We start from the raw sequence: 27,554 nt of genomic DNA, 5'->3' as shown, positions 1-27,554 counted from the left end.
TCCTTAAAGAGGTGGGGTTTCAGGTGTCTCCGGAAGGTGGTGATTGACTCCGCTGTCCTGGCGTCGTGAGGGAGTTTGTTCCACCATTGGGGGCCAGAGCAGCGAACAGTTTTGACTGGGCTGAGCGGGAACTGTACTTCCTCAGTGGTAGGGAGGCGAGCAGGCCAGAGGTGGATGAACGCAGTGCCCTTGTTTGGGTGTAGGGCCTGATCAGAGCCTGGCCTCACAGCTCCGTGGGGCAAGCACCATGGTCTTGGCGGATGCGACTTCAACTGGAAGCCAGTGGAAGGCGGAGGGAGCGGGGTGACGTGAGAGAACTTGGGAAGGTTGAACACCAGGCGGGACTCGACGTTCTGGATGAGTTGTAGGGGTTTAATGGCACAGGCAGGGAGCCCAGCCAACAGCGAGTTGCAGTAATCAGGCGGGAGATGACGAGTGCCTGGATTAGGACCTGCGCCGCTTCCTGTGAGAGGCAGGGTCGTACTCTGCGATGTTGTAGAGCATGAACCTACAGGAACGGGCCACCGCCTTGATGTTAGTTGAGAACGACAGGGTGTTGTCCAGGATCACGCCAAGGTTCTTAGCGCTCTGGGAGGAGGACACAATGGAGTTGTCAACCGTGATGGCGAGATCATGGAGCATGGCAGTCCTTCCCCGGGAGGAAGAGCAGCTCCGTCTTGCCGAGTTCAGCTTGGGAGGTGGTGATCCGTCATCCACACTGATATGTCTGCCAGACATGCAGAGATGCGGTCGCCACCTGGTCATCAGAAGGGGGAAAGGAAGATTAATTGTGTGTCGTCTGCATAGCAATGATAGGAGAGACCATGTGAGGTTATGACAGAGCCAAGTGACTTGGTGTATAGCGAGAATAGGAGAGGGCCTAGAACAGAGCCCTGGGGACGCCAGTGGTGAGAGCGTGGTGAGGAGACAGATTCTCGCCACGCCACCTGGTAGTGACGACCTGTCAGGTAGGGACGCAATCAAGCGTGGCCGCGCGGAGATGCCTAACTCGGAGAGGGTGGAGAGGAGGATCTGATGGTTCACAGTATCGAAGGCAGCCGATAGGTCTAGAAGGATGAGAGCAGAGGAGAGAGTTAGCTTTAGCAGTGCGGAGCGCCTCCGTGATACAGAGAAGAGCAGTCTCAGTTGAATGACTAGTCTTGAAACCTGACTGATTTGGATCAAGAAGGTAATTCTGAGAGATATAGCGGGAGAGCTGGCCAAGGACGGCACGTTCAAGAGTTTTGGAGAGAAAAGAAAGAAGGGATACTGGTCTGTAGTTGTTGACATCGGAGGGATCGAGTGTAGGTTTTTTTCAGAAGGGGTGCAACTCTCGCTCTCTTGAAGACGGAAGGGACGTAGCCAGCGGTCAGGGATGAGTTGATGAGCGAGGTGAGTAAGGGAGAAGGTCTCCGGAAATGGTCTGGAGAAGAGAGGAGGATAGGGTCAAGCGGGCAGGTTGTTGGGCGGCCGGCCGTCACAAGACGCGAGATTTCATCTGGAGAGAGGGGAGAAAGAGGTCAGAGCACAGGGTAGGGCAGTGTGAGCAGAACCAGCGGTGTCGTTTGACTTAGCAACGAGGATCGGATGTCGTCGACCTTCTTTTCAAAATGGTTGACGAAGTCATCTGCAGAGAGGGAGGAGGGGGAGGGGAGGAGGATTCAGGAGGGAGGAGAAGGTGGCAAAGAGCTTCCTAGGGTTAGAGGCAGATGCTTGGAATTTAGAGTGGTAGAAAGTGGCTTTAGCAGCAGAGACAGAAGAGGAAAATGTAGAGAGGAGGGAGTGAAAGGATGCCAGGTCCGCAGGGAGGCGAGTTTTCCTCCATTTCCGCTCGGCTGCCCGGAGCCCTGTTCTGTGAGCTCGCAATGAGTCGTCGAGCCACGGAGCGGGAGGGGAGGACCGAGCCGGCCTGGAGGATAGGGGACATAGAGAGTCAAAGGATGCAGAAAGGGAGGAGAGGAGGGTTGAGGAGGCAGAATCAGGAGATAGGTTGGAGAAGGTTTGAGCAGAGGGAAGAGATGATAGGATGGAAGAGGAGAGAGTAGCGGGGAGAGAGAGCGAAGGTTGGGACGGCGCGATACCATCCGAGTAGGGGCAGTGTGGGAAGTGTTGGATGAGAGCGAGGGGAGAAGGATACAAGGTAGTGGTCGGAGACTTGGAGGGAGTTGCAGTGAGGTTAGTGGAAGAACAGCATCTAGTAAAGATGAGGTCGAGCGTATTGCCTGCCTTGTGAGTAGGGGGAAGGTGAGAGGGTGAGGTCAAAAGAGGAGAGGAGTGGAAAGAAGGAGGCAGAGGAATGAGTCAAAGGTAGACGTGGGGAGGTTAAAGTCGCCCAGAACTGTGAGAGGTGAGCCGTCCTCAGGAAAGGAGCTTATCAAGGCATCAAGCTCATTGATGAACTCTCCGAGGAACCTGGAGGGCGATAAATGATAAGGATGTTAAGCTTGAAAGGGCTGGTAACTGTGACAGCATGGAATTCAAAGGAGGCGATAGACAGATGGGTAAGGGAGAAAGAGAGAATGACCACTTGGGAGAGATGAGGATCCCGGTGCCACCACCCCGTGACCAGAAGCTCTCGGGGTGTGCGAGAACACGTGGGCAGACGAAGAGAGAGCAGTAGGAGTAGCAGTGTTGTCTGTGGTGATCCATGTTTCCGTCAGTGCCAAGAAGTCGAGGGACTGGAGGGAGGCATAGGCTGAGATGAACTCTGCCTTGTTGGCCGCAGATCGGCAGTTCCAGAGGCTACCGGAGACCTGGAACTCCACGTGGGTCGTGCGCGCTGGGACCACCAGATTAGGGTGGCGCTGACCACGCGGTGTGGAGCGTTTGTATGGTCTGTGCAGAGAGGAGAGAACAGGGATAGACAGACACATAGTTGACAGGCTACACAAGAGGCTACGCTAATGCAGAGGAGATTGGAATGACAAGTGGACTACACGTCTCGAGTGTTCAGAAAGTTAAGCTTACGTAGCAAGAATCTTATTGACTAAAATGATTAAAATGATACAGTACTGCTGAAGTAGGCTAGCTGGCAGAGGCTGCGTTGTTGACTATGTAGGCTAGCTGGCAGTGTCTGCGTTGTTGACACTACACTAATCAAGTCGTTCCGTTGAGTGTAATGGTTTCTACTGTGCTACTGTGCTGCTATTCGGGGCTAGCTGGCTAGCTAGCAGTGTTGATTTACGTTACGTTGCGTTAAAAGAACGACAATAGCTGGCTAGCTAACCTAGGAAATCGCTCAAGACTACACAATTATCTTTGATACAAAGACGGCTATGTAGCTAGCTATGTAGCTAGCTACGATCAAACAAATCAAGCCGTTGTACTGTAATGAAATGAAAAATGTGATACTACCTGTGGAGCGAGCGAAATGCGACCGGATTGTTGAGTGCGGAAGTTCTGTTACGTTAAGGACGACGAAAAGCTGGCTAGCTAACCTCGGTAAATTAAGATAATCACTCTAAAACTACACACTCTAAACTACACAATTATCTTGGATACGAAGACAGCAAAGACAACTATGTAGCTAGCTAACACTACACTAATCAAGTCGTTCAGTTGAGTGGAAGTTGTGCTGCTAATCGGTAGACGGTGGACTAGCTAACGGTAGACGTTAGCTAGCTAGCTAGCTGCAGGGCGGTGTAGACTGCGTTAGGACGACGAAATACGATAATTACGCAATTATCTATGATACAAAGACGGCTATGTAGCTAGCTAAGAAGAAAAATTGCTAAGATTAGACAAATCAAACCGTTGTGCTATAATGAAATGTAATGAAATGTAATACTACCTGCGGACCGAGTGCAGATGCGACCGCTCGCACCAACCCGGAATCACACTATGATGCTAAATGACTTAAATGTAAAACAACACAGTTTAACCGTTTGCCCCTCTGGTGTGTTTCCTCTTTTACTCTTGTCATGTCACAAATGATTTTACCCTGATTTTGAAAGTCTTCTTTCAAGTTGTGTCTGATAACTGCAGCTCATACCTATTTTTCCCTTAGGTGGACACACCCTCCTGCTCAGCGCACGAACTCTCATTGGCTGCGGCCCGATTGGAGGCTCATCTGTATTGGTCGATCTCCAGTAAACTGGATGAAGAGAAATGGGAGGGATCTTCTCTGACCAACCAATCAGGAAAGCAGCTAGACAATGGGAAAGGAGGGGTTGTTGGTCCCACATTTATTGTCGGAGAGATCACTAGAATACAAGAGCAGTCAGGACCAGGAGAGTTGAATGGTTGTGTCACCACCGACCAGTCAGAATCAGAGGCCTAAAGTAGATCTGGTAGAGTTCCAAAATGGCGCCCTATCCCCTATACAGTGCACTACTTTTGATCAAAGCCCTGTACTATATAAGGAATAGGCTGCCATTTGGGACATACTTTCAATCAATGTCATGACAGGAGGACCCACAACTACAGTACTGTAAATTATTTTTAGCTAATGTATAACATTTGTTCCCAAGGGAGAGATGGGTGGTTTAAAAAGGCTCATTGTTACTTCATTGCTTTGTTTAATAACACTGACTAGAAATGACAAATTATATCAATTACATTTTGTCTTTATGATATTTAATTCTTACCATGAGCATCTGTGCTACACTAGAATTATATTATATCTTCTATTGTTATTGCTCTAATCACCTCTGCCAATATACATGATATTAATTAATACACTGTTATTTAAAAGAATGAAGTATTGACAATTCTTAGTCAGGAAATAGGATGTTCAGCCAGGTAGGATACTGAAATGTTCAGAGACATAGAAAGAGCAGCTTGTTTTGGAACATTCTGGAACGTTCAGAGGCAGAAAGAGAAGCATGTCATGTGTTGGCTGAATGGGAGAGACAATGTTTAAAAAGGAAAGATGTATTACTGACAATGGGATAGTGTGATAGAAGAGACCACGTATGTTTTTCACTTTAACGTGTATAGAGGATACAAAGGAATAGATTGAAATGGTATCTCTAAATCTGTATCTCAAAAACAAAACAAGGATTTTAAAAAAAATATATATAGACGTGTACATTAAGAATGGATGACGTTAAAACAACCTCCGTTTTGTGACTCTAATAGATGTAAAATAATTTCTGTGTTCACTTAAATGTTCACATCACAAGTACTGTAGCTTATCACTGACCCCATCCCAATAGGGTGAGTAGTGGAAGTAGTCATCTGACAAGTTTTGAGATAAAACCAAGCATTTGCTCTCTTGGGAATGTTTCAGTGCGCTTAAGTAGCACAATTAAATATCTTCTTTCGCCAGCCTCATAGGATTTAAGCACAACAATGTCCTGCTCAGCTCAGCCCAACCTCCAGCTTCTGCTGCTGTGTACATTTGTGAGCATTTTTAATATTGAAAAATTCATTCTATAAGAATTAATAAACTATATTCCACACCAACTTTCTTCATCTTTACCCCTCACTTTTATCAATGTGGTCTTTATTGTACTTTTTCACTGTTAATCCTTTGGGGTATACTGTTTCACTTCTGTCTATCCATTTGTCCAACAATTTGTTTTGTGTGAGACAATCTGGGTTAGAGACTATTGGCAATACTTGACAAATCAGATGTTACCAGTTCACTCAATGTGGCACAGCATCTGTGAAAAGAGACTAGTGTACCAGTTCACCAATCCCTAGGATGAAATCCCTATCTTGTCCTCACGATGGAACTGAAGAGCTCAGGCCTGTTGACTGCCACAGTGAGGGGTCCCCGCTGTTTCTTAGGCAACAGGGTCATGCTCAGGGAGATGGTCATCACTAGTTACCACAGCCACAAAGTTAGAATTATGGCAAAACCCCACTTATTTGTACAATTTCTATTCTTAAAATATGATTTGAAAACTAACCCTAACCACACTGCTAACCGTAAATGAAGTCCAAAAAGTTTTGTTTTCATTCATTTTTATGATATAGCCAATTTGACGTTGTGTCTCTAGTAGCAAGTGACAACCCAGTGAGAGAGAAGAACATGGGAGACGAGAGGATGAATTCTGAGGACCAGAGAGTCAAATGAAATCTGAGGACCAGAGGCTCAAAGAGAGGTGTGCTGAATTCCCAAGAATTCCTAAGCACTCCTGTATATCTGAAAATAATAAGTTTAACAAATATGGTATTTGCTTCACCTATCCTGTCATTTCAGATCTGAGTACGAGTGCCAGTCTGACATGTTCTGTTTTACTCATATAATTAGAACGTAATAGTATCGTTCTATGCTTCTCGCCACTCCCACTCGTCTAAAAGGAGACGACGTCGTCACGGTCTCCATGGCATCGACAAAAAGCTGAGCAACCGTCTCCCAGGAAACAGCAATAAGACCAACACATTCCCCGTTTTTGGGACTGGCACATCATGCTGTCGCTGTGAACGTATTTTGTTTAGACAAAGTTGATTCGCCTATTTTAGGTACACTGAGGTTATATTAGCCATCAAGTTTAGCTCGAGAATGTAAGTATCCAGCGATATTGTTTGTTGCAACATGCTAGCAGTAACTGACTTTGCCTTTGCTCGAGCACGTGAATTATTTCACAAATGGTGGGGGGCCTCTCTGCCCTCTTATCCACGCAGGACGAGGATGATGAAGATGATTGTAAGGTAAGGCATTGCTAACGTTCATCATTGAGATAAGCTGCTAAAACCATAGAGATCCTATTCAATTACTAGAGGGGCTATGTCATAAACCATAAAAGTTCCAGAATGCGGGGAAAATAGAAGCCATTGTTGTCTGGGAGAAATCCAAAACCAGTCTAAATTTGGAATGAATGGCAGTAGAGGCATAGGTGATGCATTTCCTGATTTGACTTATGCAGGAAAATAAAAGTAAGGCATGTGTTATATCAGAAATTGTGTAATTGACAATATTTCTATCTAATAACAAAAAAAAACATAATATTGTCATATCCTTATACAGTTAAATGGGTTTTATGCAATTTTTCTGTATAAAATAGCATCTAAAATCTACGGAAACAGACCATACATTTCTCAATTATTGGTTTATTGGAGAGCTGTGAGTGTTATTAGGCTACATGATACAATATCAGTACTTGTTTCATTTACAATTTAAGTCAAATCAAAATGTATTTGTCACATACACATGGTTAGCAGATGTTAATGCAAGTGTAGTAAAGTGCTTGTGCTTTTACTTCCAACAGTGGAGTAATATCTAACAAGTAATCTAACAATTACCCAACAACTACCTAATACACACAAATCTAAAGGGGTGAATGAGAATATGTACATGTATGTATATGGATAAGCGATGGCCGAGCGGCATAGGCAAGGTGCAATAGATGGTATAAAATACAGTATATACATGTGATATGAGTAATGTAAGATATGTAAACATGATTAAAGTGGCATTATTTAGAGTGCATTGTATAAGTGACTAGTGATTAATTTATTAAAGTGGCCAGTGATTGGGTCTCAATGTAGGCAGCAGCCTCTCCGAGTTAGTGATTGCTGTTTAGCAGTCTGATGTTCTATCACTGATTTCAGCCAGTGTATGACTGGATTGAAGGGCATTGTTTGAATGAAATGTTGGCATATTGGCAGTTAATTTGAAACATTTATGGAATGGCTGGCTAGCTAACTAACAAACATACATTCTTCAAATTCATTGTTTTACACAGTATTTTATCACAGCACTTACAAACAATGATTGACCAACTTACCAAAATGGCTTATATCAGGGCAATAACAACCTCTTAAGTGACATTCCTTATGGGCACTACTTTTGACTGAGGCCCATAGGGCTCTGGTCAAAAGTAGTGCACTACATAGGAACTAGGGTGCCATTTTGGAGGTATACAAGACAGTGCAAAGAAGGACAGTAATGCCATCTGGAATGAGGAGGAGGTGACAGAGTGATGGCAGATTGATGACCTCACAGACAGCCGGCCACAGCCTAAGTATGTACATCCCAAATGGCATCCTATTCCCTACATAGTGCATTGCTTTTGAATAGAGCCCTATGGGGCCTGGTCAAAAGTAGTGCACTATATAGAGAATAAGGTGCCATTTGAGACATAGACAAGATTGCAGTCGTCAAGAAAAATAAAACAACATTCAAGACAAGACAGTTACCACGTCTCACTGATCATTGTGTTTGTTGTTGGCTCGCTTGTGTACACTTTCTGTGTGTGTTTGGCAAAGGGTGGCTACTTTGAAAAATCTAATTTGATTTGTTTAACAAGTTTTTTGTTACTACATGATTCCATATGTGTTATTTCATAGTTTTGATGTCTTTAATGCAGGGAAACTTACATCCGTTTCCACCAGCATGTTAAATGTGCAACCAGAGGGAAAAAAAACTCTAGACCACCTTTATTCCACACACAGAGACGTACAAAGCTCTCCCTCGCCCTCCATTTGGCAAATCTGACCATAATTATATCCTCCTGATTCCTGCTCACAAGCAAAACCTAAAGCAGGAAGTACCAGTGACTCACTCAATACGGAAGTGGTCAGATGAAGCAGATCTTAAGCTACAGGACTGTTATCCTAGAATATGTTCCGGGATTCTTTGGATGGCATTGAGGAGTACACCACATCAGTCACTGGCTTCATAAATAACACATCAGTCACTGGCTTCATCAATAAGAGCGTCGTTGATGTCGTCCCCACAGTGACCGTACGTACAGTTGAAGTCGGAAGTTTACATACACTTAAGTTGGAGTCATTAAAACTTGTTTTTCAACCACTCCATAAATTTCTTGTTAACAAACTATAGTTTTGGCAATTCGGTTGGGACATCTACTTTGTGACACAAGTAATTTTTCCAACAATTGTTTCAGACAGATTATTTCACTTATAATTCACAGTATCACAATTCAGGTGGGTCAGAAGTTTACATACACTAAGTTGACTGTGCCTTTTAAACAGTTTGGAAAATTCCAGACATCATGACATCATGGCTTTAGAAGCTTCTGATAGGTTAATTGACATCATTTGAGTCAATTGGAGGTGTACCTGTGGATGTATTTCAAGGCCTACCTTCAAACTCAGTGCCTCTTTGCTTGACATCATGGGAAAATCAAAATAAATCAGCCAAGACCTCAGAAAAAAAAATTGTAGACCTCCACAAGTCTGGTTCATCCTTGTAAGCACACGCTTTTTCAGTTCTGCCCACAAATGTTTGATAGGGTTGAGTTCAGGGCTTTATGATGGTCACTCCAATACCTTGACTTTGTTGTCCTTAAGCCATTTTGCCACAACTTTGGAAGTATGCTTGGGGTCATTGTCCGAAGCTAAAGGGTAGAGTTGTTGCTTTCAAGGAGCGGGACTCTAACCCGGAAGCTTATAAGAAATCCCGCTATGCCTTCCGACGAAACATCAAACAGGCAAAGTGTCAAAACAGGACTAAGACTGAATCGTACTACACCGGCTCCGATGCTCGTTGGATGTGGCAGGGCTTGCAAACTATTACAGACTTCAAAGGGAAGCACAGCCGCGAGCTGCCCAGTGACACAAGCCTACCAGATGAGCTAAATGACTTCTATGCTCGCTTCGAGGAAAGTAACACTGAAACATGCATCAGAGCTTCAGCTGTTACAGACGACTGTGTGATCACGCTCTCTGTAGTCGATGTGAGTAAGACCTTTCAACAGGTCAACATTCTCAAGGCTGCAGGGCCAGACGGATTACCAGGACATGTACTCCGAGCATGCGCTGACCAACTGGCAAGTGTCTTCACTGGCATTTTCAACCTATCCCTGACTGAGTCTGTAATACCAACATATTTCAAGCAGACCATCATAGTCCCTGTGCTCAGGAACACTAAGTTAACCTCCCTAAATGACTACCGACCCATAGCACTCACGTCTGTAGCCATGAAGTGCTTTGAGAGGCTGGTCATGGCTCACATCAACACCATTATCCCAGAAACCCACTCCAATTTGCACAGATCCACAGATGATGCAATCGCTATTGCACTCAACACTGCCCTTTCCCACCTGGACAAAAGGAACACCTATGTGAGAATGCTATTCATTGACTACAGCTCAGTGTTCAACACCATAGTGCCCTCAAAGCTCATCACTTAGCTAAGGACCCTGGGACTAAACACCTCCCTCTGCAACTGGATCCAGGACTTCCTGACGGGCCGCCCCCAGGTGGTAAGTGTAGGTAACAACACATCCGCCACACTGATACTCAACACGGGGGCTCCTCAGGGGTGCATGCTCAGTCCCCTCCTGTACTCCCTGTTCACTCATGACTGCATGGCCAGGCATGACTCCAACACCATCATCAAGTTTGCCAATGACACAACAGTGGTAGGCCTGATCACCGACAACGATGAGACAGCCTATATGGAGGAGGTCAGAGACCTGGCCGTGTGGTGCCAGGACAACAACATCTCCCTCAACTTGATCAAGACAAAGGAGATGATTGTAGACTACGGGAAAAGGAGGACCGAGCACGCCCCCATTTTCATCGATGGGGCTGAAGTGGAGCAGGTTGAGAGCTTCAAGCTCCTTGGTGTCTACATCACCAACAAACTATCATGGTCCAAACACACAAAGACAGTCGTGAAGAGGGCAGGACAAAACTGTTGAGCTAAGCTCAGGAGACTAAAAAGATTTGGCATGTGACCTCAGATCCTCGAAACATTGTACAACTGCACCATCGAGAGCATCCTGACTCGTTGCATCACTGCCTGGTATGGCAACTGCTCGGCCTCCGACCGCAAGGAACGACAGAGGGTAGTGCGTACGGCCCAGTACATCACTGGGACCAAGCGTCCTGCAATCCAGGACCTCTATACCAGGCGGTGTCAGAGGAAGGCCCTAAAAATTGTCAAAGACTCCAGCCACCCTAGTCATAGAGTCTTCTCTCTGCTACCGAACGGCAATCTGTACTGGAGTGCCAAGTCTAGGTCCAAAAGGCTTCTAAAACAGCTTCTACCACCAAGCCATACGACTCCTGAACAGCTAATCAAAGGGCTACCCAGACCCCTCTTTTATGCTTCTGCTACTCTCTGTTTATTATCTATGCATAGTCACTTTAACTCTACCTAAATGTACATATTATCTCAATTACCTCGACTAACCGGTGCCCCGCACCTTGATTCTGTACCGGTACCCCCTGTATATAGCCTCGCTATTGTTATGTTACTGCTGCTCTTTAATTATTTGTTACTTTTATTTTCTATTTTTTACTTATCGAACACTCATTTTTCTTAAAACTGCATTGTTGGTTAAGGGCTTGTAAGGAAGCATTTCACCGTAAGGTCCACACCTGTTGTATTCAGCGCATGTGACAAATAACATTTGATTTGATTCACTATTATTCTACAATGTAGAAAATAGTCAAAATAAAGAAAAACCCTTGAATGAGTAGATGTGTCCAAACTTTTGACTAGTACTGTATATTAACTTTTTCCCCATCCTCAGGTGAAAATCCAACTGCCAGACACCAAAGCAACAGATATAGTCCTGGATGGATGTGAAGGAGAAAGTCCTTGTTCTGCAAACACCATACTTCTAAGTTGCTTGCCTGTCATCCTTCTGCAAAGAGTTCCAGGATATCAATCCACAGCCAGAAAACTCTTTGCTACGATTTGCTGACCTCCTCTCATGCTCCTTTTTTCTTCATAAGGAGAGAAGTGTTTTATCTCTATCTACAACATCTGTCATCTCAGCCATGACTGAAAATCCCCTCTTTTCCTCTCCCTTTGTCCATCGGTGGTCCGAGGTACAGGCTTCAAACCCGTAGCTGCTTATCGGCAGAGTGGTTCAATTCCACCTTTCGGGCGTAAATTCTAAGCGCTCAAATGTATAGACTTTGATCCCCTTATAATATTCATAGGAATTCGCTAATAGATGTTCTAGGCTAAAACAACAAAATCATCATGGAAATAAACAGCTACTCTTGTTGAAACTACACATCTGCTCTTGTTGTTTCGTTTGAAAGTTTTGGGCTCCCGAGTGGCGCAGCGGTCTAAGGCACTGTATCTCAGTGCTAGAGGTATCACTACAGACCCTGGTTCGATTCCAGGCTGTATCACAACTGGCCGTTATTGGGAGTCCCATTGGGCGGCGCACAATTGGCCCAGCGTTGTTAGGGTTTGGCGGGGTTAGCCGTCATTGTAAATAACAATTTGTTTTTTACCGACTTGCCTGGTTAAATAAAAATACAAAATCTTCTGTCTGACTGTCTGTTTGACACAAACACACAATTTCTCTGTCTCACTCTCTTTTCCCCTCCCAACTCATTAAATCCTTACTTCTCTCTCGACAGTAAACTGGGCCTGCAACTTCCGCACCCAGTACACAGTCAGGCGGGAAAAGCCCAGTTCTACAGTGAAAGACAGGGGCTGGAGGTCACTCTGCCCATGAACCGCTTCATGGATCAAAGCAACCTGCAATGAATGACATAGCAAGTTAGGGTGGAATACCCAATATTATACAAACTGCACAACCACATTTTTTCTGCATTTCCAACAAAGGACTTTGTGCCTGTGCTTGGCCTAAATATGCAGGCTTTTGTTACCAATGCATGTAACAGGCTTGAGTTGAGAGGAGTAGGTAGGAATGTGCACAGGTGAGTGCAGAGCTTCCATCTTCTGTTATGAAGCAGAAAAGATGGGTAATGTCATTACTGCCACTATGGATTAGATTTCCATGGTTTTCATTATAGTCTTGTCTCTGTTCATGGAATATATTTGGTCTGTTACATGGAATATTGTTTGCATTTCAAGAAATACAATTATTCAACCTGTGTTACACTCGTGTATCTGTGGTTTGTTCTCATTGTGCTACATTTACCAACACCCTCTTTGCTATAGCTTACCATTATTGTTTGTTATTATTCAATATTGTTTTATTATAAGATAGTTGTGGCCGTGGGCTGTGTTGATCAATTATTATGAGGGAGTAAGTACATGGTCCGACAGAGTCGCAGTAGCGAACTCGTGATCATGTGACGCATACGTTACTTTCCCGGCACAATCCCAGACGCAACGGCTCCATATCATCGCTGTACACAGTCCTACTACCCCCACGCCTTGCTTTCGGTATGGCGGACGGAGAGAGGTCCCCGCTACTGGCAGATCTCGGAGATGGTGGTCTTGGGGGTGGTAACGGCGGAGTGTCACCTGGCTCGGCTCCTTATGGTTTACCAAATAAGCCACAAAGTGAGTATACATGCCATGGATGTTCTCCAACCTAGCCAAGGCAGTCGACTGGTTAGCTAGCTGACAACTCATCGGTTCCTATGATTTCCAGATAGCCAGAGCCCAAGTTGCTGTCTAGCTATGAACATGAGCAGCGCGTATTTGGTAAAACATAGTAACGACGATGTTGTGTCTGCACTGATTTATCTGGGGAATATATTGTGGTTGCTAGCCAGCTAGCGGTTGACGCAAGCATGCCGGTTAGTTAACTTAGTTGGCTGGCAATATTTCTCTATAACCTTAAAGCATTTTATGCATTTATCGTTTAGGCATCATAGTTAAACGGATGTAACTAACAACACTATGTTGAGTTGTGTGCATGGAGCTAGCTAGCTAGTTGTCTGCTGCAAGATTTCTAACTAGCTAGCCTCGCTATAATCCATTTCTCAATACAGAATATGCAAGTTAACCATATCCTGATGATCCACGTGTTATGTTATAGTGGCCTGCAGAAATAAAACATGTCAGTAATACTTGTATCACCATTTGAAGATATACCGCCAGTATGTTCACGCTAACAAGCTAGTGTGCTAATCTCGTTTGAGGCGTGTACCGAAGCACCTGATTTGATTGGCACCGCTTTGGGCCATTCAATAAGCTTATAATTACTGCAAGATAAGACGTCGACCAATTACTGTTGTCTGAGGAGGGGCTACTGTATCTATGGAAATATCAGAACAGTGGCACGAGTTGCAGTAACACAGGTGTTTGTTCACATCATAATACCTTAAATTCTTTGTTTTTGAAATATTACAATGGTAATTGCATATTTCCGCGATAATAGTACTACACACACACAGAGATAAGCCCCTGCAGTCCTTTTATAAAGCTCCTTTTTTGTTGGAACTCAAGACTCAAATCTCAATCTTGTTAATCCTCATTTAAAAGGTAAAACACGGAATAGTACTTTCTGTGTAACCCTTTCATGGTTCAGTGCACTACTTACTCTATATGTATTCGGTCAGTCAATCTGCAAATCCATGGTGCTAAAACAACAGATATATGCAATAAAAACACAATGTTATCAAAAACAAAAGGGCTGATTAAAAATAACTATATGTACAAATGTATAGGAGCTCTGTGCTTAGGGTGCCATGGCAACTAGCAGCGAAATCAGGGTTTTATTGAAGAATGTTTTACTTGCGATGACTAATATGTGGTTGTCTTTCCTACCTTATTTGCATGCACTGATTGTAAATCACTCTGAATAAGAGTGTCTGCTAATTGACCAAAACGTTCGTTCACCCCCCCCCAGGCTTTCCTCCCTTCCCCAGCCCCACCCAGCCCTCAGTGCTTATGGGGGAGGACCCTCCTCCGTACTCCCCTCTCACCTCCCCAGAGAGTGGCAGCGTGCCAGGCATCAGCTGTAGAGTGTGTCAGAGCCTCATCAGCGTGGAGGGGAAGATCCACCAGCATGTGGTCAAGTGTGGGGTCTGCAACGAGGCTACGGTGGGTGACACATATCTATCTGTAGTGTCATCACATCTATAGACATACAAGTTGTATACAGTGGGCAGGCTGGGTGGGTGACACATATCTATCTGTAGTGTCATCACATCTATAGACATAGCCATACAAGTTGTATACAGTGGGCAGGCTGGGTGGGTGACCTACCACATAAACCTGCATGTCAGGGTTCATTCCATTTCAATTCAGGAAGTAATCTGACATTGGAATTTCCCTCATTGCTTCTCTGAACTTGAATGTGGAATTTCAGTTTACTTCCCGAATTGACCCTAGGTTTAAGATAAAAGGTTAGGAGAAGTTATAATTCCATGTGGAAGTTTTTTGAAAATAAACAGATTCATGGGACCAGCGCCGTTGCCAACGGATTTATTTGAAATGGAATTGAACTTGTTAACCATTCTGTGTCCCTCCCCTTTTGTCTCTGTCTCCCTCTGTAGCCCATCAAGAATGCGCCTGCAGGGAAGAAGTATGTCCGCTGCCCCTGTAACTGTCTGCTCATCTGCAAAGTCACCTCCCAGAGGATCGCCTGTCCCCGGCCCTACTGGTAAGAGGGAGGGCAGAGGGTTGAGTGAGAAGGAGTGTGTGAAAGAGAGACTGGATGCATCCCAATTTGGCACCATATTTACTATTTAGTGCACTACTTTTGGCTAGATGGGCCCTGGTTATAGTGGACTATATAGGGAATTAAGTAATACACTATAGGGAAATAGGCTGTCATTTGGGATGTAGCCACATAATCAAAGAGGGAGGAAGACCGACAACAACGGTTATATGAGAAATGATTCCGTCCCTTCAAAAAACAACATTACCTGGCAGCAGCAGATGCAACTTCAGTCAAGGCAACAGTGTCTCGGCATATATATACATGCATACACAATTCCTGACATTTAATCCAGGTAAAAATTCCCTGTTTTAGGTCAGTTAGGATCACCACTTTATTTTAAAAATGTGAAATTTCAGAATAAGAAAGAGGGGATTTATTTAAGCTTTTATTTCATTCATCACATTCCCAGTGGGTCAGAAGTTTACATACACTCAATTAGTATTTGGTAGTATTGCCTTTTAAATGGTTTAACTTGGGTCAAATGTTTAGGTTCGCCTTCCACAAGTGTCCCACAATAAGTTGGGTGAATTTTGGCCCATTCCTTCTGACAGAGCTGGTGTAGGCCTCCTTGCTCGCACATGCTTTTTCACTTATGCCCACAAATTTTCTATGGGATTGAGGTCAGGGCTTTGTGATGGCCACTCCAATACCTTGACTTTGTTGTCCTTAAGCCATTTTGCCACAACTTTGGAAGTATGCTTGGGGTCATTGTCCATTTCGAAGACCCATTTGCGACCAAGCTTTAGCTTCCTGACTGATGTCTTGAGATGTTGCTTCAATATATCCACATAATTTTCCGTCCTTATGATGCCATCTATTTTGTGAAGTGCACCAGTCCCTCCTGCAGTAAAGCAACCCCACAACATGATGCTGCCACCCCTGTGCTTCACGGTTGGGATGGTGTTCTTCGGCTTGCAAGCCTCCCCCTTTTTCCTCCAAACATAATGATAATTATGGCCAAACAGTTCTATTTGCTTCATCAGACCAGAGGATATTTCTCCAAGAAGTACAATCTTTGTCCCCATGTGCAAACCATCGTGTCTTTTTTATGGCGGTTTTGGAGCAGTGGCTTCTTCCTTCCTGAGCAGTCTTTCAGGTTATGTCAATATAGGACTTGTTTTACTGTGGATATAGATACTTTAGTACCTGTTTCCTCCAGCATCTTCACAAGGTCCTTTGCTGTTGTTCTGGGATTGATTTGCATATTTTGCACCAAAGGACGTTCATCTCTAGGAGACAGAATGCCTCTCCTTCCTGAGCGGTATGACGGCTGCATGGTCCCATGGTGTATACTATTGTTTGTACAGATGAGCGTGGTACCTTCAAGCATTTGGAAATTGCTCCCAAGGATGAATTAGACTTGTGGTCTACATTTTATTTTTATTTTTTTCTGAGATCTTGGCTGATTTCTTTAGATTTTCCCATGATGTCAAGCAAAGCACTGAGTTTGAAGGTAGGCCTTGAAAAACATCCACAGGTACACCTCCAATAGGCTAATTGACATCATTTGAGTCAATCAGAAGCTTCTAAAGCCATGACATAATTTTCTGGAATTTTCCCAGCTGTTTAAAGGCACAGTCAACTTAGCTTCTGACCCATTGTGATACAGTGAAATCTGTCTGTAAACAATTGTTGGGAAAATTACTTGTGTCATGCACAAAGTAGATGTCCTAACAGACTTGCCAAAACAATAGTTTAACATGAAATGTGTGGAGTTGTTGAAAAACGAGTTTAAATGACTCCAACCTAAGTGTATGTAAACTTCGACTTCAACTGTACAAGTAATGATTACTGTGAACTAGGACTATGTAGGACATGAATTACAACAGGTCCCCCAATGTGTATTCCTGTGTAACTAAGTTGTCAAGATATATAACTTTCAAACTACAGAAATAATTCCTGTATGATGCATTTTTTTTAATGCTGCGATTTGCATCATATGAGGCTCGTACCGGCTGTCTTTCTCTATTTTGAAAGTTATATATCTTGTAAACTGGATTGTTGACATGCAAAACATTTTGGGACTATATCAATAATGGACTTTTATGAAACAAATACCAAAAGATAGTTTCTGGGTGGAGTTTTCCTTTAAGGGCTGCATTAGGCTAACCCAGATAAGTTAGGTGACTTGTATGGAACTTACGCTCGGTAGCATTTAAACCTAGCTAAGAATACTGACTTGTAGACTGAACAGTGAGTTATGTGGTTGCTGTGTTGCCATCCTGGCACTGATTCTGCTGATAGCAGCTATTTCGAATAAGGGTCTACTTGTGCTGTGAGGTTGTTTTCCCTTCTAAACATGAATGCACTAACTGACTCTGGAAAAGAGCATCTGCTAAAATGACTTAAATGTAAACATTGTAGTTGACAGGTATGGTTACGCTCTATTGCATTTAAATCTAGGAATACTGGCTTGTAGACTGATCAGTGAGCTATGTGGTCGTCTTCCCCCAGTAAGAGGATAATAAACCTGGGTCCGGTCCACCCTGGTCCAGCCAGCCCTGACCCCCAGCCGGCCGGAGCTCGGGTCTCCTGTGGACACTGCAGCAATACTTTCTTGGTACGACCCTTCCCTCACCTCTCTCACAGCCATCATATACAGTAGGCTGCATCCCAAATATCACCGTATTCCCGCCAAAAGGGCACTAGGGCCCAAATGTTTGATTGTGTCTATAGGTAAATGAGGTGTGTGTGGTTAAGATTTGGAAACATTGTCCAGTTTAAGGCTTATTGGGTGATTAGGTAATCAAATAAGTGTAAATTCTTTCCAGATTCCAGTTAAAATATGGGTTGCAAATATAACCCTATTAAAACAACAAAACAAAAATACAAGTTCTCCAAGAATCAATCATTTAGTGCAACATAATCTGATTAGTATTATTTACTCTTACATGAACAACAAATACACCGGCCAGTTTATTTGCCCCCATGACAGCCTGAATTCTTCGGGCATGTATTCTACAAGTCGGAAACATTCCACAGGGATGTTGGTCCAAGCTGCCGCGATGGCATCGCGCAGTTGCTGCAGATTGGACAGCGGTACACCACCGCCACCCGCCTGTACCTTTGACACCAGGCAGGATGGGGCCATGGACTGCTGCTTACACCAAATCCTGACTCTGCCATCAGCATGACGCAACAGGAACCCGGGATTTGCTGGACCATTCAATGTTTTTCCACTCCTCAATTGTCCAGTGTTGGTGAATGCGTGCCCACTGGAGCCACTTGTTGTTTTTAGCTGATAGGAGTGGAACCCGGTGTGGTTGTCTGCTGCAGTAGCCCATCCGTGACAAGGACCAACGAGTTGTGCGTTCCACGATGCCGTTCTGCACACCAGTGTTGTACTGCATAGTTATGTCTGTTTATGGCCCGCCTGTTGGCTTACGCCATTCTTGCCGTTCTCCTTCGACCTCATCAACGAGCTGCTTTCGACCACAGGACTGGCGCTGACTGGATGTTTGTTTGTCGCACCATTCTCGGGAACCCATAGACACTGTTGTGAGTGAAAAGCCCAGGAGGGCGGCAGTTTCTGAGATACTGGATTCGGCATGCCTGGCACCGACGATCATATCACGCTCAAAGTTTGACCCATTCCAACATTCAATTGAATGTCTATCTGCTTTATATGGCAAGCCACAGCCATGTGACTCACTGTCTGGGAGCGATCCATTTTCGTGAATGGGGTGGTGTACCTAAAACTGGCCAGTGTGTCTGTACAATTAATTAAAACAAACTATTACCACATTTAAAACCACAGACAAGTTAATGTTACATGGTTAGATTGTGTCTTTGAATATGCAGGTAGTGTGTATGTATTCTCTTCACTGACTGTTTCCTCTCACCGTGACAGCATCCAAAATGGTACCCTACTCCTTATTTAGTGCACTACTTTTGAGTAGAACCCATATGGCTCTGGTCAAATGTAGTGCGCTATTTAGGCAATAAGGTGCCATTTGGGATGTATACTCTATCATATTGACACAAGTGTCTTGTAATGTGTTTCAGTGGACAGAGTTTACTGACAGGACACTCGCCAGGTGCCCACACTGCAAGAAAGTGTGAGTTTCTATCTGTCCACACAGTACCCAGTCAATAGGAGTCCATTTAAAAGGGATTATACAATATGCTAAAAATAATGTTCTCCAGTGGTGGCTGGTGGCAACGTTATATCGGAGGACATGCTCATAGTTGTGGCTGGATGACTGTACCATTAGCCTGTAGCATTAGGCATCAGGATAAGCTCCTTACTAACTTGTGTGCAACCTCTCAAGTCTGAGCTGTTACTCTTACACAACCTTTTATTAGTAGGACTTGCTTCAGCAACTAACAATTTAAACCTTATGAAGTTCTTTTGGACAGCCGAAGCAAGTGGGACAATTTTTCTCCAGGAAAATTACCCTTTCTATTTAATGTTTACAGTCCATTTTTCCCTCTCTTTTGCCACACCCTCTGACGTGCAGCTCCTCTATTGGTCAGGGGTACCCTCGAAGGCGGAGCTTGTGGTGTTTTCTACTATGCTTGCTTTTCAGCATCTCCACTGCTGGGCTGGTGGTGAGTACACCCTCGATACTGTCCACTCTACATTACTTGACAAACCCATATCATAGATGTATCAAACATTGCCATGTCCACCGCCTAAGCCCCTTCATGAGGCAGGAAAAACCCTTGTTAAGTGTTCTCTCTCACTCTGTTCTGTGTCTGTAGGACCCATCTCACCACTAAACACATTGCAAAAAATAAAAATGTTACATGCTCTCCTTTTTCTTTCTCTCTCTCTCTCTGTAGGCTGGTACGTGGGTGAAGGCCCAGGACTATGGGGGTATCTATGCCTCCTGGGCCGTGCTGATCCTGCTGGTACTCCTTACCCTGGGCCGGGCTCTGTACTGGGCCTGCATGCGTGTTAGTGAGCCCCTACAGAACTTCACATAGACACACACACACACGTGTAGGTTGAAGTTGCCCCTAGATGCTGATCTTGGGTCAGTTTTGCATTTCCCCCATTAAATGGCTATCGTTAAGATTGTGGGATGGGAAGCTGATCTCCTAGATGTGTACCTAGGGGAAACTTCACCCCAAAGCCACACAAACAGGGGAGAGGAGACCCGCAGGAGCAAGGGGGGGGGGGGCTTTTAAAATAATATTTATTTAAACTGGAAATTAAAAAACAAAGTTTTCCTCCTCCTTCCCTTTAGTCTGTTCAATGTGTTTCCAAACTGGATGATGAACATTTACTTACTCCCGAAGGAGCAGTAGCGTGACTGCTGCATTACTAGTTCAATTAGTTTTAACATGTTCAACTACTGTCCCTTCCCTGTTTTTAATCACTCAGGCCCTGCCATGGCTCAGTGGAAGAAAGTCTTCAATTATGACATGACCCTCGGAAAAGACTGCTACTTCGCAACACTGATCTCATGTTCTGTTTTTGGGCATTTTACATGATTTATTTGTTTTGGTAAACCCTTGAAGCATTTTAGAAAGGCAAATTAAGCTAAAATGAGGCCAGTGCAAAGTAAATGCCACCCAAGTTACCCTCCCTTGTCTGTCATGGTGCATAATCTGTGGGACTGGCAGTCTTTGATCCAAAGTAGCTTAGAAGCCTTAAAAGCAGTTTTTATTTTTTATTTAACCTTTCATTTAATTTAACTAGGCAAGTCAGTTAAGAACAAATTATTATTTACAAATGACGGCCTACCCCGGCCAAACTCTGATGACGCTGTGCCAATTGTGCGCCGCCCTATGGGACTACCAATCGCGGCCGGATGTGATACAGCCTGGATTCGAACCAAGGACTGTAGTGGCGCCTCTTGCACTGAGATGCAGTGCCTTAGACACTGCGGCACTTGGGAGCCAAGTTAGAGAGAGAGCTTGAGATGAGGCTGTTCAATCTTACTAGACACACACAGCCCTTCCCTCTCTTACACACACACACACACACAGAGCTAATAGCTTAGATGTAAGCTGTCAGTGTAACCCATAGATGTACACTGTACTATAGAGCCTCAAAATGATGAAAGCCCTCAGTGGTGCTGCCCATGTTAAACAGGCTTTGGGCCAGGTGTGCCCACTACCCAGCTATGGTCAAACTACAGTACATCTTTGCCTGGCTACCCATCTAACGTTTCTTCTCCACAATGAGTCGGGATTTGCTTTCCTCCCTGACCCTTTGAAAATGTGTCAACATTTTGACTGTTCTGATTGGTCCCAGAAACCGATGAGTTGGGCCTGATATGAATCACGTCATTTTGACATCCGCACAAATGACTAGGATGGCAGGTTCAGACTGACATGTGGAGCAATCCATAGAGCAGCGGAATTAAATTGGGGTTGAGTCGTCAGGCAAAATCTACCCTCCATGATCAAAATGAGTCCTTGATGACTGAAGCAGGCTGTGGTTGTTGTAGACCCTGTGCCTCGGCGAGGCTGTCCTTCAGGTTGGGATTACGTCCCAAATGGCACCCTATTCCCTATATAGAGCACTCCTTTTGTCCAGAGCCGGTATATGGCTCTGGGCAAAAGTAGTGCACTAAATGGGGAGTAGGGTACCATTTGGGATCCTGTCAGGGTGAGGAAACAGTCAGTGAAGAGAATACACTACCTGCATATTCAAACAGTCAAACTAACCCTATAACACTAACTTGTCTGTGGGTCTCATTATGGTAGTTTATATATTTTTTTTTACAGATATGTTAGTTTGTTTTAATTAATTGTACATATGTTGTTCATGTGAGTAATTATTACTAAGCAGATATTCTGTTGAACTCGTGCATAACACTACATGACTGATTCTTGGAGAACTGTTTTGTTGATTTAATAGGGTTATTTTTGCAACCCTTTTTAATGGAATCTGGAAAGTTGTTACTGATTTGATAACCTACTAACCCATTAAACCTCTGGACTATGTGTCAATCTTAAATCAAACACACAAATAGTTAACCACAAAATGTCCACATTAATTGCATAGTTTTACACACGCAGCTCTTAGATGGTTACCCTGCTTGACAGAACTGTTACAGTAGCAGCTCTTAGATGGTTACCCTGCTTGACAGAACTGTTACAGTAGCAGCTCTTAGATGGTTACCCTGCTTGACAGAACTGTTACAGTAGCAGCTCTTAGATGGTTACCCTGCTTAACATAACTGTTACAGCAGCAGCTCTTAGATGGTTACCCTGCTTGACAGAACTGTTACAGTAGCAGCTCTTAGATGGTTACCCTGCTTGACAGAACTGTTACAGTAGCAGCTCTTAGATGGTTACCCTGCTTGACAGAACTGTTACAGTAGCAGCTCTTAGATGGTTACCCTGCTTGACAGAACTGTTACAGTAGCAGTGAGTTATTTTAAAATGTTATTTATTATAATGATTATGTTTTAATCATGATATTTATGTACAATATTGATCATGTTAATGATACCAATGATCAAGAACCTGGCTGATGCGCTCTTCAGTTTGTTTACACACAATAAAGACGTATGAAAATATCCGAATGCTTTTTAGGCTGTTTTGTAATTGCTTTTAAGACAGTTTACAACAACACATCTCAATAACAGACAATACAATAATCAAATCCAAACATAAGACAAAACAACTACTTAGTGGTGAGTAGTCCAGATACTCGGACACTTTCACAGGTTGTTATACACTGCTCAAACAAATAAAGGGAACACTAAAATAACATCCTAGATCTGAATGAATGAAATATTCTTATTAAATACTTTTTTCTTTACATAGTTGAATGTGCTGACAACAGAATCACACAAATTATCAATGGAAATCAAATGTATCAACCCATGGAGGTCTGGATTTGGAGCCACACTCAAAATTAAAGTGGAAAACCACACTACAGGCTGATCCAACTTTGATGTAATGTCCTTAAAACAGTCAAAATGAGGCTCAGTAGTGTGTGTGGCCTCCATGTGCCTGTAGGACCTCCCTACAACGCCTGGGCATGCTCCTGATGAGGTGGTGGATGGTCTCCTGAGGGATCTCCTCCCAGACCTGGACTAAAGCATCTGCCAACTCCTGGACAGTCTGTGGTGCAACGTGGCATTGGTGGATGGAGCGAGACATGATGTCCCAGATGTGCTCAATTGGATTCAGGTCTGGGGAACGGGCGGGCCAGTCCATAGCATCAATGCCTTCCTCTTGCAGGAACTGCTGACACACTCCAGCCACATGAGGTCTAGCATTGTCTTGCATTAGGAGGAACCCAGGGCCAACCGCACCAGCATATGGTCTCACAAGGGGTCTGAGGATCTCATCTCGGTACCTAATGGCAGTCAGGCTACCTCTGGCGAGCACATGGAGGGCTGTGCGGCCCCCCAAAGAAATGCCATCCCACACCATGACTGACCCACCGCCAAACCGGTCATGCTGGAGGATGTTGCAGGCAGCAGAACGTTCTCCACGGCGTCTCCAGACTCTGTCACGTGCTCAGTGTGAACCTGCTTTCATCTGTGAAGAGCACAGGGTGCCAGTGGCGAATTTGCCAATCTTGGTGTTCTCTGGCAAATGCCAAACGTCCTGCACAGTGTTGGGCTGTAAGCACAACCCCCACCTGTGGACGTAGGGCCCTCATACCACCCTCATGGAGTCTGTTTCTGACCGTTTGAGCAGACACATGCCCATTTGGGCCTGCTGGAGGTCATTTTGCAGGGCTCTGGCAGTGCTCCTCCGGCTCCTCCTTGCACAAAGGCGGAGGTAGCGGTCCTGCTGCTGGGTTGTTGCCCTCCTATGGCCTCCTCCACGTCTCCTGATGTACTGGCCTGTCTCCTGGTAGCGCCTCCATTCTCTAGACACTACGCTGACAGACACAGCAAACCTTCTTGCCACAGCTCGCATTGATGTCCCATCCTGGATGAGCTGCACTACCTGAGCCACTTGTGTGGGTTGTAGACTCCGTCTCATGCTACCACTAGAGTGAAAGCACCGCCAGCATTCAAAAGTGACCAAAACATCAGCCAGGAAGCATAGGAACTGAGAAGTGGTCTGTGGTCACCACCTGCAGAACCACTCCTTTATTGGGGGTGTCTTGCTAATTGCCTATAATTTCCACCTGTTGTCTATTCCATTTGCACAACAGCATGTGAAATTTATTGTCAGTGTTGCTTCCTAAGTGGACAGTTTGATTTCACAGAAGTGTGATTGACTTGGAGTTACATTGTGTTGTTTAAGTGTTCCCTTTATTTTTTTGAGCAGTGTAGTTCGTGTCATTTCACAAAATGAGTGCCTTTTGAGACCCGTTGATATTTTGAATAGACATTTTGCACCAATATTTATTTTTAAAATACTTATTTTAGACATGCTCGAACTTTGGCATCTTAGTATTTTTTTAACTTCCAGCTTTGGGCTGGATCTGTCAGTTGTTAATTTAAGCAATAGGGCCTTGGGGGTGTGGTATATGGCGAATATACCACGGCTAAGGGCTGTTCTTAGGCACGACAACGTGATTACAAAATGGTTACCAATGTAATTTGAGTAAAAAAATAAATGTTCTGATATACCATGGCCGTCAGCCAATCAGAATTTAGGGCTTGAACCACCCAGTTATAAATATGCTAAATCTATGAGCAGAATTATTGTTTTACCTCAATTAGCCACAAAATCCTTAGCTTGAAAGCAACTTTTTTTCTGGAAGCTGTGCTGCACCAATTCCCCTACATTTTCCCCCATGTGGGCCAGCCCCCAAGCAATTAGAGTTCAACCAATAGGCTTCAGTCCCTCGCCATATGAATGACAGCTAGTATGATGCACACACAGCAGAGCGCGAAAGAGAGCAATGACGGGGTGCACATGTGACATAGTACACCATTTTCAGGGACCACTTTTGGCTCGTGAGTGCTGCTTTCAGAACTACTGGCTAAAAAGTATAAACAAGTACCAGAGAATCCCTTTAAAATGAAGTACCCTTTACAATAGACAATATTGAGAATTCAATAAATCAGATTTTGTTTTACATGAAAAGGCATTTTTACATGTCCCTCCCCCTGTGTCACTTCTAAGATTTGAACCCACTGAATCCCAAAATGTATCCAAGTTTCACCATCATTTTAAAGCCCTGGTTATTTTGTTGCTTTGACAAAGTCATTTCTGAAGATTGATTTATGTCTGTACCTCATTTTAACGTCAACCCTGTTACATGAACTGAACTATTTTTTAATATGGTGAAACTATTATTAAATATTATTTTCAAAACAAACATTGAAAATCTAATAGTAAAATCAGGTGAGCTGGTTCTACTCTTTTTGGGCATTTTGTGGTGGAAAACTGAGCTGAGCATAAAATCAACCACAGGAGGTTGGTGGCACCTTAAATTGGGGAGAACGGGCTTGTGGTAATGACTGGAGTTGAATCAGTGGAATGGGATCAAACACATGGTTTCCAGGAGTTTCATTCCGTTCCATTTGCTCCGTTCCGACCATTATTATGAGCTGTTGTCCCTTCAGCAGCCTCCACTGTCATCAACCCTGTTACCCATAGATAGGCTAGAAATGTTCAATTAAAATGTTTTGTGAAGCTTGCATTACATTTCCACTCTGTTGCACACAACCTTGGTTCCAATCACGCTGTGACAAGGGGATGTATGGCTGATTTAAGAAGAAGTTGTCAACCCTGTCAGCTAACCCTGCTACTTTATTTGGCACTTACTGTAGTTATTTTTTTATTCAACCTCTTGAGATGGGGAAAATGTTGTTTATGAACATGAGCTCCCGAGTGGCGCAGCGGTCTAAGGCACTGCATTTCAGTACACTACAGACCCTGGTTTGATTCCAGGCTGTATCACAACTGGCCGTGATTGGGAGTCCCATAGGGCGATGCACAATTGGCCCAGCTTCATCTCGGTTTGGCCGGGGTAGGCTGTCATTGTAAATAAGAATTTGTTTTTAACTGACTTGCCTGGTTAAATAATAATAAAAACATATGAGTTTTATGACAATGTTAAAATTAGGTGATATTCAATTTATTTATTTTTTTAACAGTTACACTTCTCAAACGGCACTAAATTGGAGGAACGATCCAGTTATATTCTATCCAAATTAAACGTTTAGAGCAGTTCTATGCCAGTTCCATGCCAGTTCCATGCCAGTTCCATGCCAGTTCTATGCCAGTTCTATGCCTTGTGATGTACACCAGTGAACCAAAGGTGCACACATTTTTTATGACCTCACACACACACACAGTCACACACCTAACCTAGCTCCTTTTGGGCTCTTCTTGAGTTTCATGCGGATATATTTTTTCCCCGACAAAGAGATGGAAGGATTAGGAACATTGAGAAACCTTTCAAAAACCACAAGCTCCCTGGAGAGAGAGTGGGAGAGGGAGGGTGAGAGAAGAGTCAGCAGGAAAAAAGACAGACAAGTGTTTTTTGGGGAGAAAAGGAGTACATCCCAAATGGCAACCTATACCCTATGTAGTGCACTACTTTTGACCGGGGCCTGCACTATGCATGGAATAAGGTGCCATTTGGGGCACATTCAAGGAAAGAGGGAGGAAAAGACTATTGGTCCTGTAACCTTCTGGGTTTAAGTGGCTTTAGCTCAGAGGGCATTAGCAAAAAAAGAGTGGGGCGGTAATCTGGGTCCTGTTCAACACACACACACGTGTTTGTCACAAATAGCAACCCATTCCCTATATAGTGCACTACTTTTAACCAGGGCTCTGGTCAAAAGTAGTGCACTGCATAGGGAACAGTGTAACATTTGGGATAAAGCCACAAACGTACACTTTCCATTCTCACATACACACATGATGAGAACTGATGTTCCCACTAAACTCATTGCCATGACTGAATACTAGGCCCTGAAAAAACACTAAAACCTTCATCCCTCTTACTCCTAACAGGATTTGACCCTAAGACCTGCAGCATGACCCTCATCCCACACAATACCATCATCCTGTCTCCCATACAGGCTTCAGCATCCCAAACGGCATCCTATACCCTTTGTAGTGGGCCACTTTTTCCCAGGGCCCATAGAAAATAGGTAGCCATTTAGAACACGACCACACTTTCCCCTCTCATACATACTATGGAATCATCAACCTGTATCATAAACAGTTCTCTCACCATATCCCTTCACTCACAAAACTATCTCTGTCAGTGAAAGGAAAAGAAGAGGAGAGTGGGAAAAAAGGAAGAGAAATTGGGTGTGGAAAGGATTTAAATGGACGGTTTGAAGGGAGAGAGAGGAGGAGAGGACGGAGGCATGAAAAGTCGCGGAAAGAGATTGAACAGAGGCTAAGCTAAGTAGCAGATTAAGCTTCTGGGTCGTCAGCTGTAAAACAAACAGTAGTCCTTTTAGAAGAAGG

The 27,554-nt window shown here is 44.1% G+C and overlaps 2 protein-coding genes and 1 non-coding gene across 5 annotated transcripts in view; all 3 read left to right on the top strand.

Annotated features, from left to right (window-relative positions):
• The window catches only part of LOC115102833 (G protein-activated inward rectifier potassium channel 3-like), a 28,581-nt gene extending 23,186 nt beyond the window's left edge, over nucleotides 1-5,395 (top strand). Inside the window, exon 8 of the mRNA XM_029623166.2 lies at nucleotides 4,007-5,395. Coding sequence (XP_029479026.1) covers nucleotides 4,007-4,279 — 273 coding nt within the window. The 3' untranslated portion in view covers nucleotides 4,280-5,395. The remainder of the gene's footprint in view (nucleotides 1-4,006) is intronic.
• An 899-nt stretch (nucleotides 5,396-6,294) lies between these two features.
• Nucleotides 6,295-22,726, top strand: LOC115102832 (type I phosphatidylinositol 4,5-bisphosphate 4-phosphatase-A-like). 3 transcript variants are annotated; one of them, XM_065005621.1, is made up of 9 exons: nucleotides 6,295-6,600; nucleotides 11,397-12,546; nucleotides 12,960-13,138; nucleotides 14,433-14,626; nucleotides 15,082-15,188; nucleotides 17,703-17,808; nucleotides 19,254-19,306; nucleotides 19,709-19,799; nucleotides 20,034-22,726. In XM_065005621.1, exons 2-9 carry the CDS (start codon nucleotides 12,479-12,481, stop codon nucleotides 20,175-20,177), a joined length of 942 nt encoding a protein of 313 aa, XP_064861693.1. In that variant the 5' UTR covers nucleotides 6,295-6,600; nucleotides 11,397-12,478; the 3' UTR covers nucleotides 20,178-22,726. The 3 variants fall into 3 exon arrangements, with proteins under 3 accessions (XP_064861693.1, XP_029479023.1, XP_029479025.1); XM_029623163.2 differs by lacking the exons at nucleotides 6,295-6,600; nucleotides 11,397-12,546 and having other exon boundaries at nucleotides 12,915-13,138; nucleotides 20,034-20,147; nucleotides 20,578-22,726; XM_029623165.2 differs by lacking the exons at nucleotides 6,295-6,600; nucleotides 11,397-12,546 and having other exon boundaries at nucleotides 12,915-13,138.
• Nucleotides 11,680-11,758, top strand: trnastop-uca (transfer RNA opal suppressor (anticodon UCA)). The gene has a single exon. It is a non-coding gene; the product is annotated as a tRNA-Sec (tRNA).
• Nucleotides 22,727-27,554: the final 4,828 nt, after the last annotated feature.

The sequence above is a fragment of the Oncorhynchus nerka genome, linkage group LG20 (genome assembly GCF_034236695.1).
Source record: "Oncorhynchus nerka isolate Pitt River linkage group LG20, Oner_Uvic_2.0, whole genome shotgun sequence".
Classification (NCBI taxonomy): domain Eukaryota; kingdom Metazoa; phylum Chordata; class Actinopteri; order Salmoniformes; family Salmonidae; genus Oncorhynchus; species Oncorhynchus nerka.
This window is presented reverse-complemented; position numbering and strand designations above follow the sequence as displayed.

Coding starts and splice junctions, on each gene's coding strand:
- LOC115102832 (XM_065005621.1), top strand. CDS start 12,479: ATGCAGGCTTTTGTTACCAATGCATGTAACAGGCTTGAGTTGAGAGGA. Junction 15,189..17,702: donor GCCTGTCCCCGGCCCTACTG/GTAAGAGGGAGG, acceptor GTCTTCCCCCAG/TAAGAGGATAATAAACCTGG. Junction 17,809..19,253: donor ACTGCAGCAATACTTTCTTG/GTACGACCCTTC, acceptor AATGTGTTTCAG/TGGACAGAGTTTACTGACAG.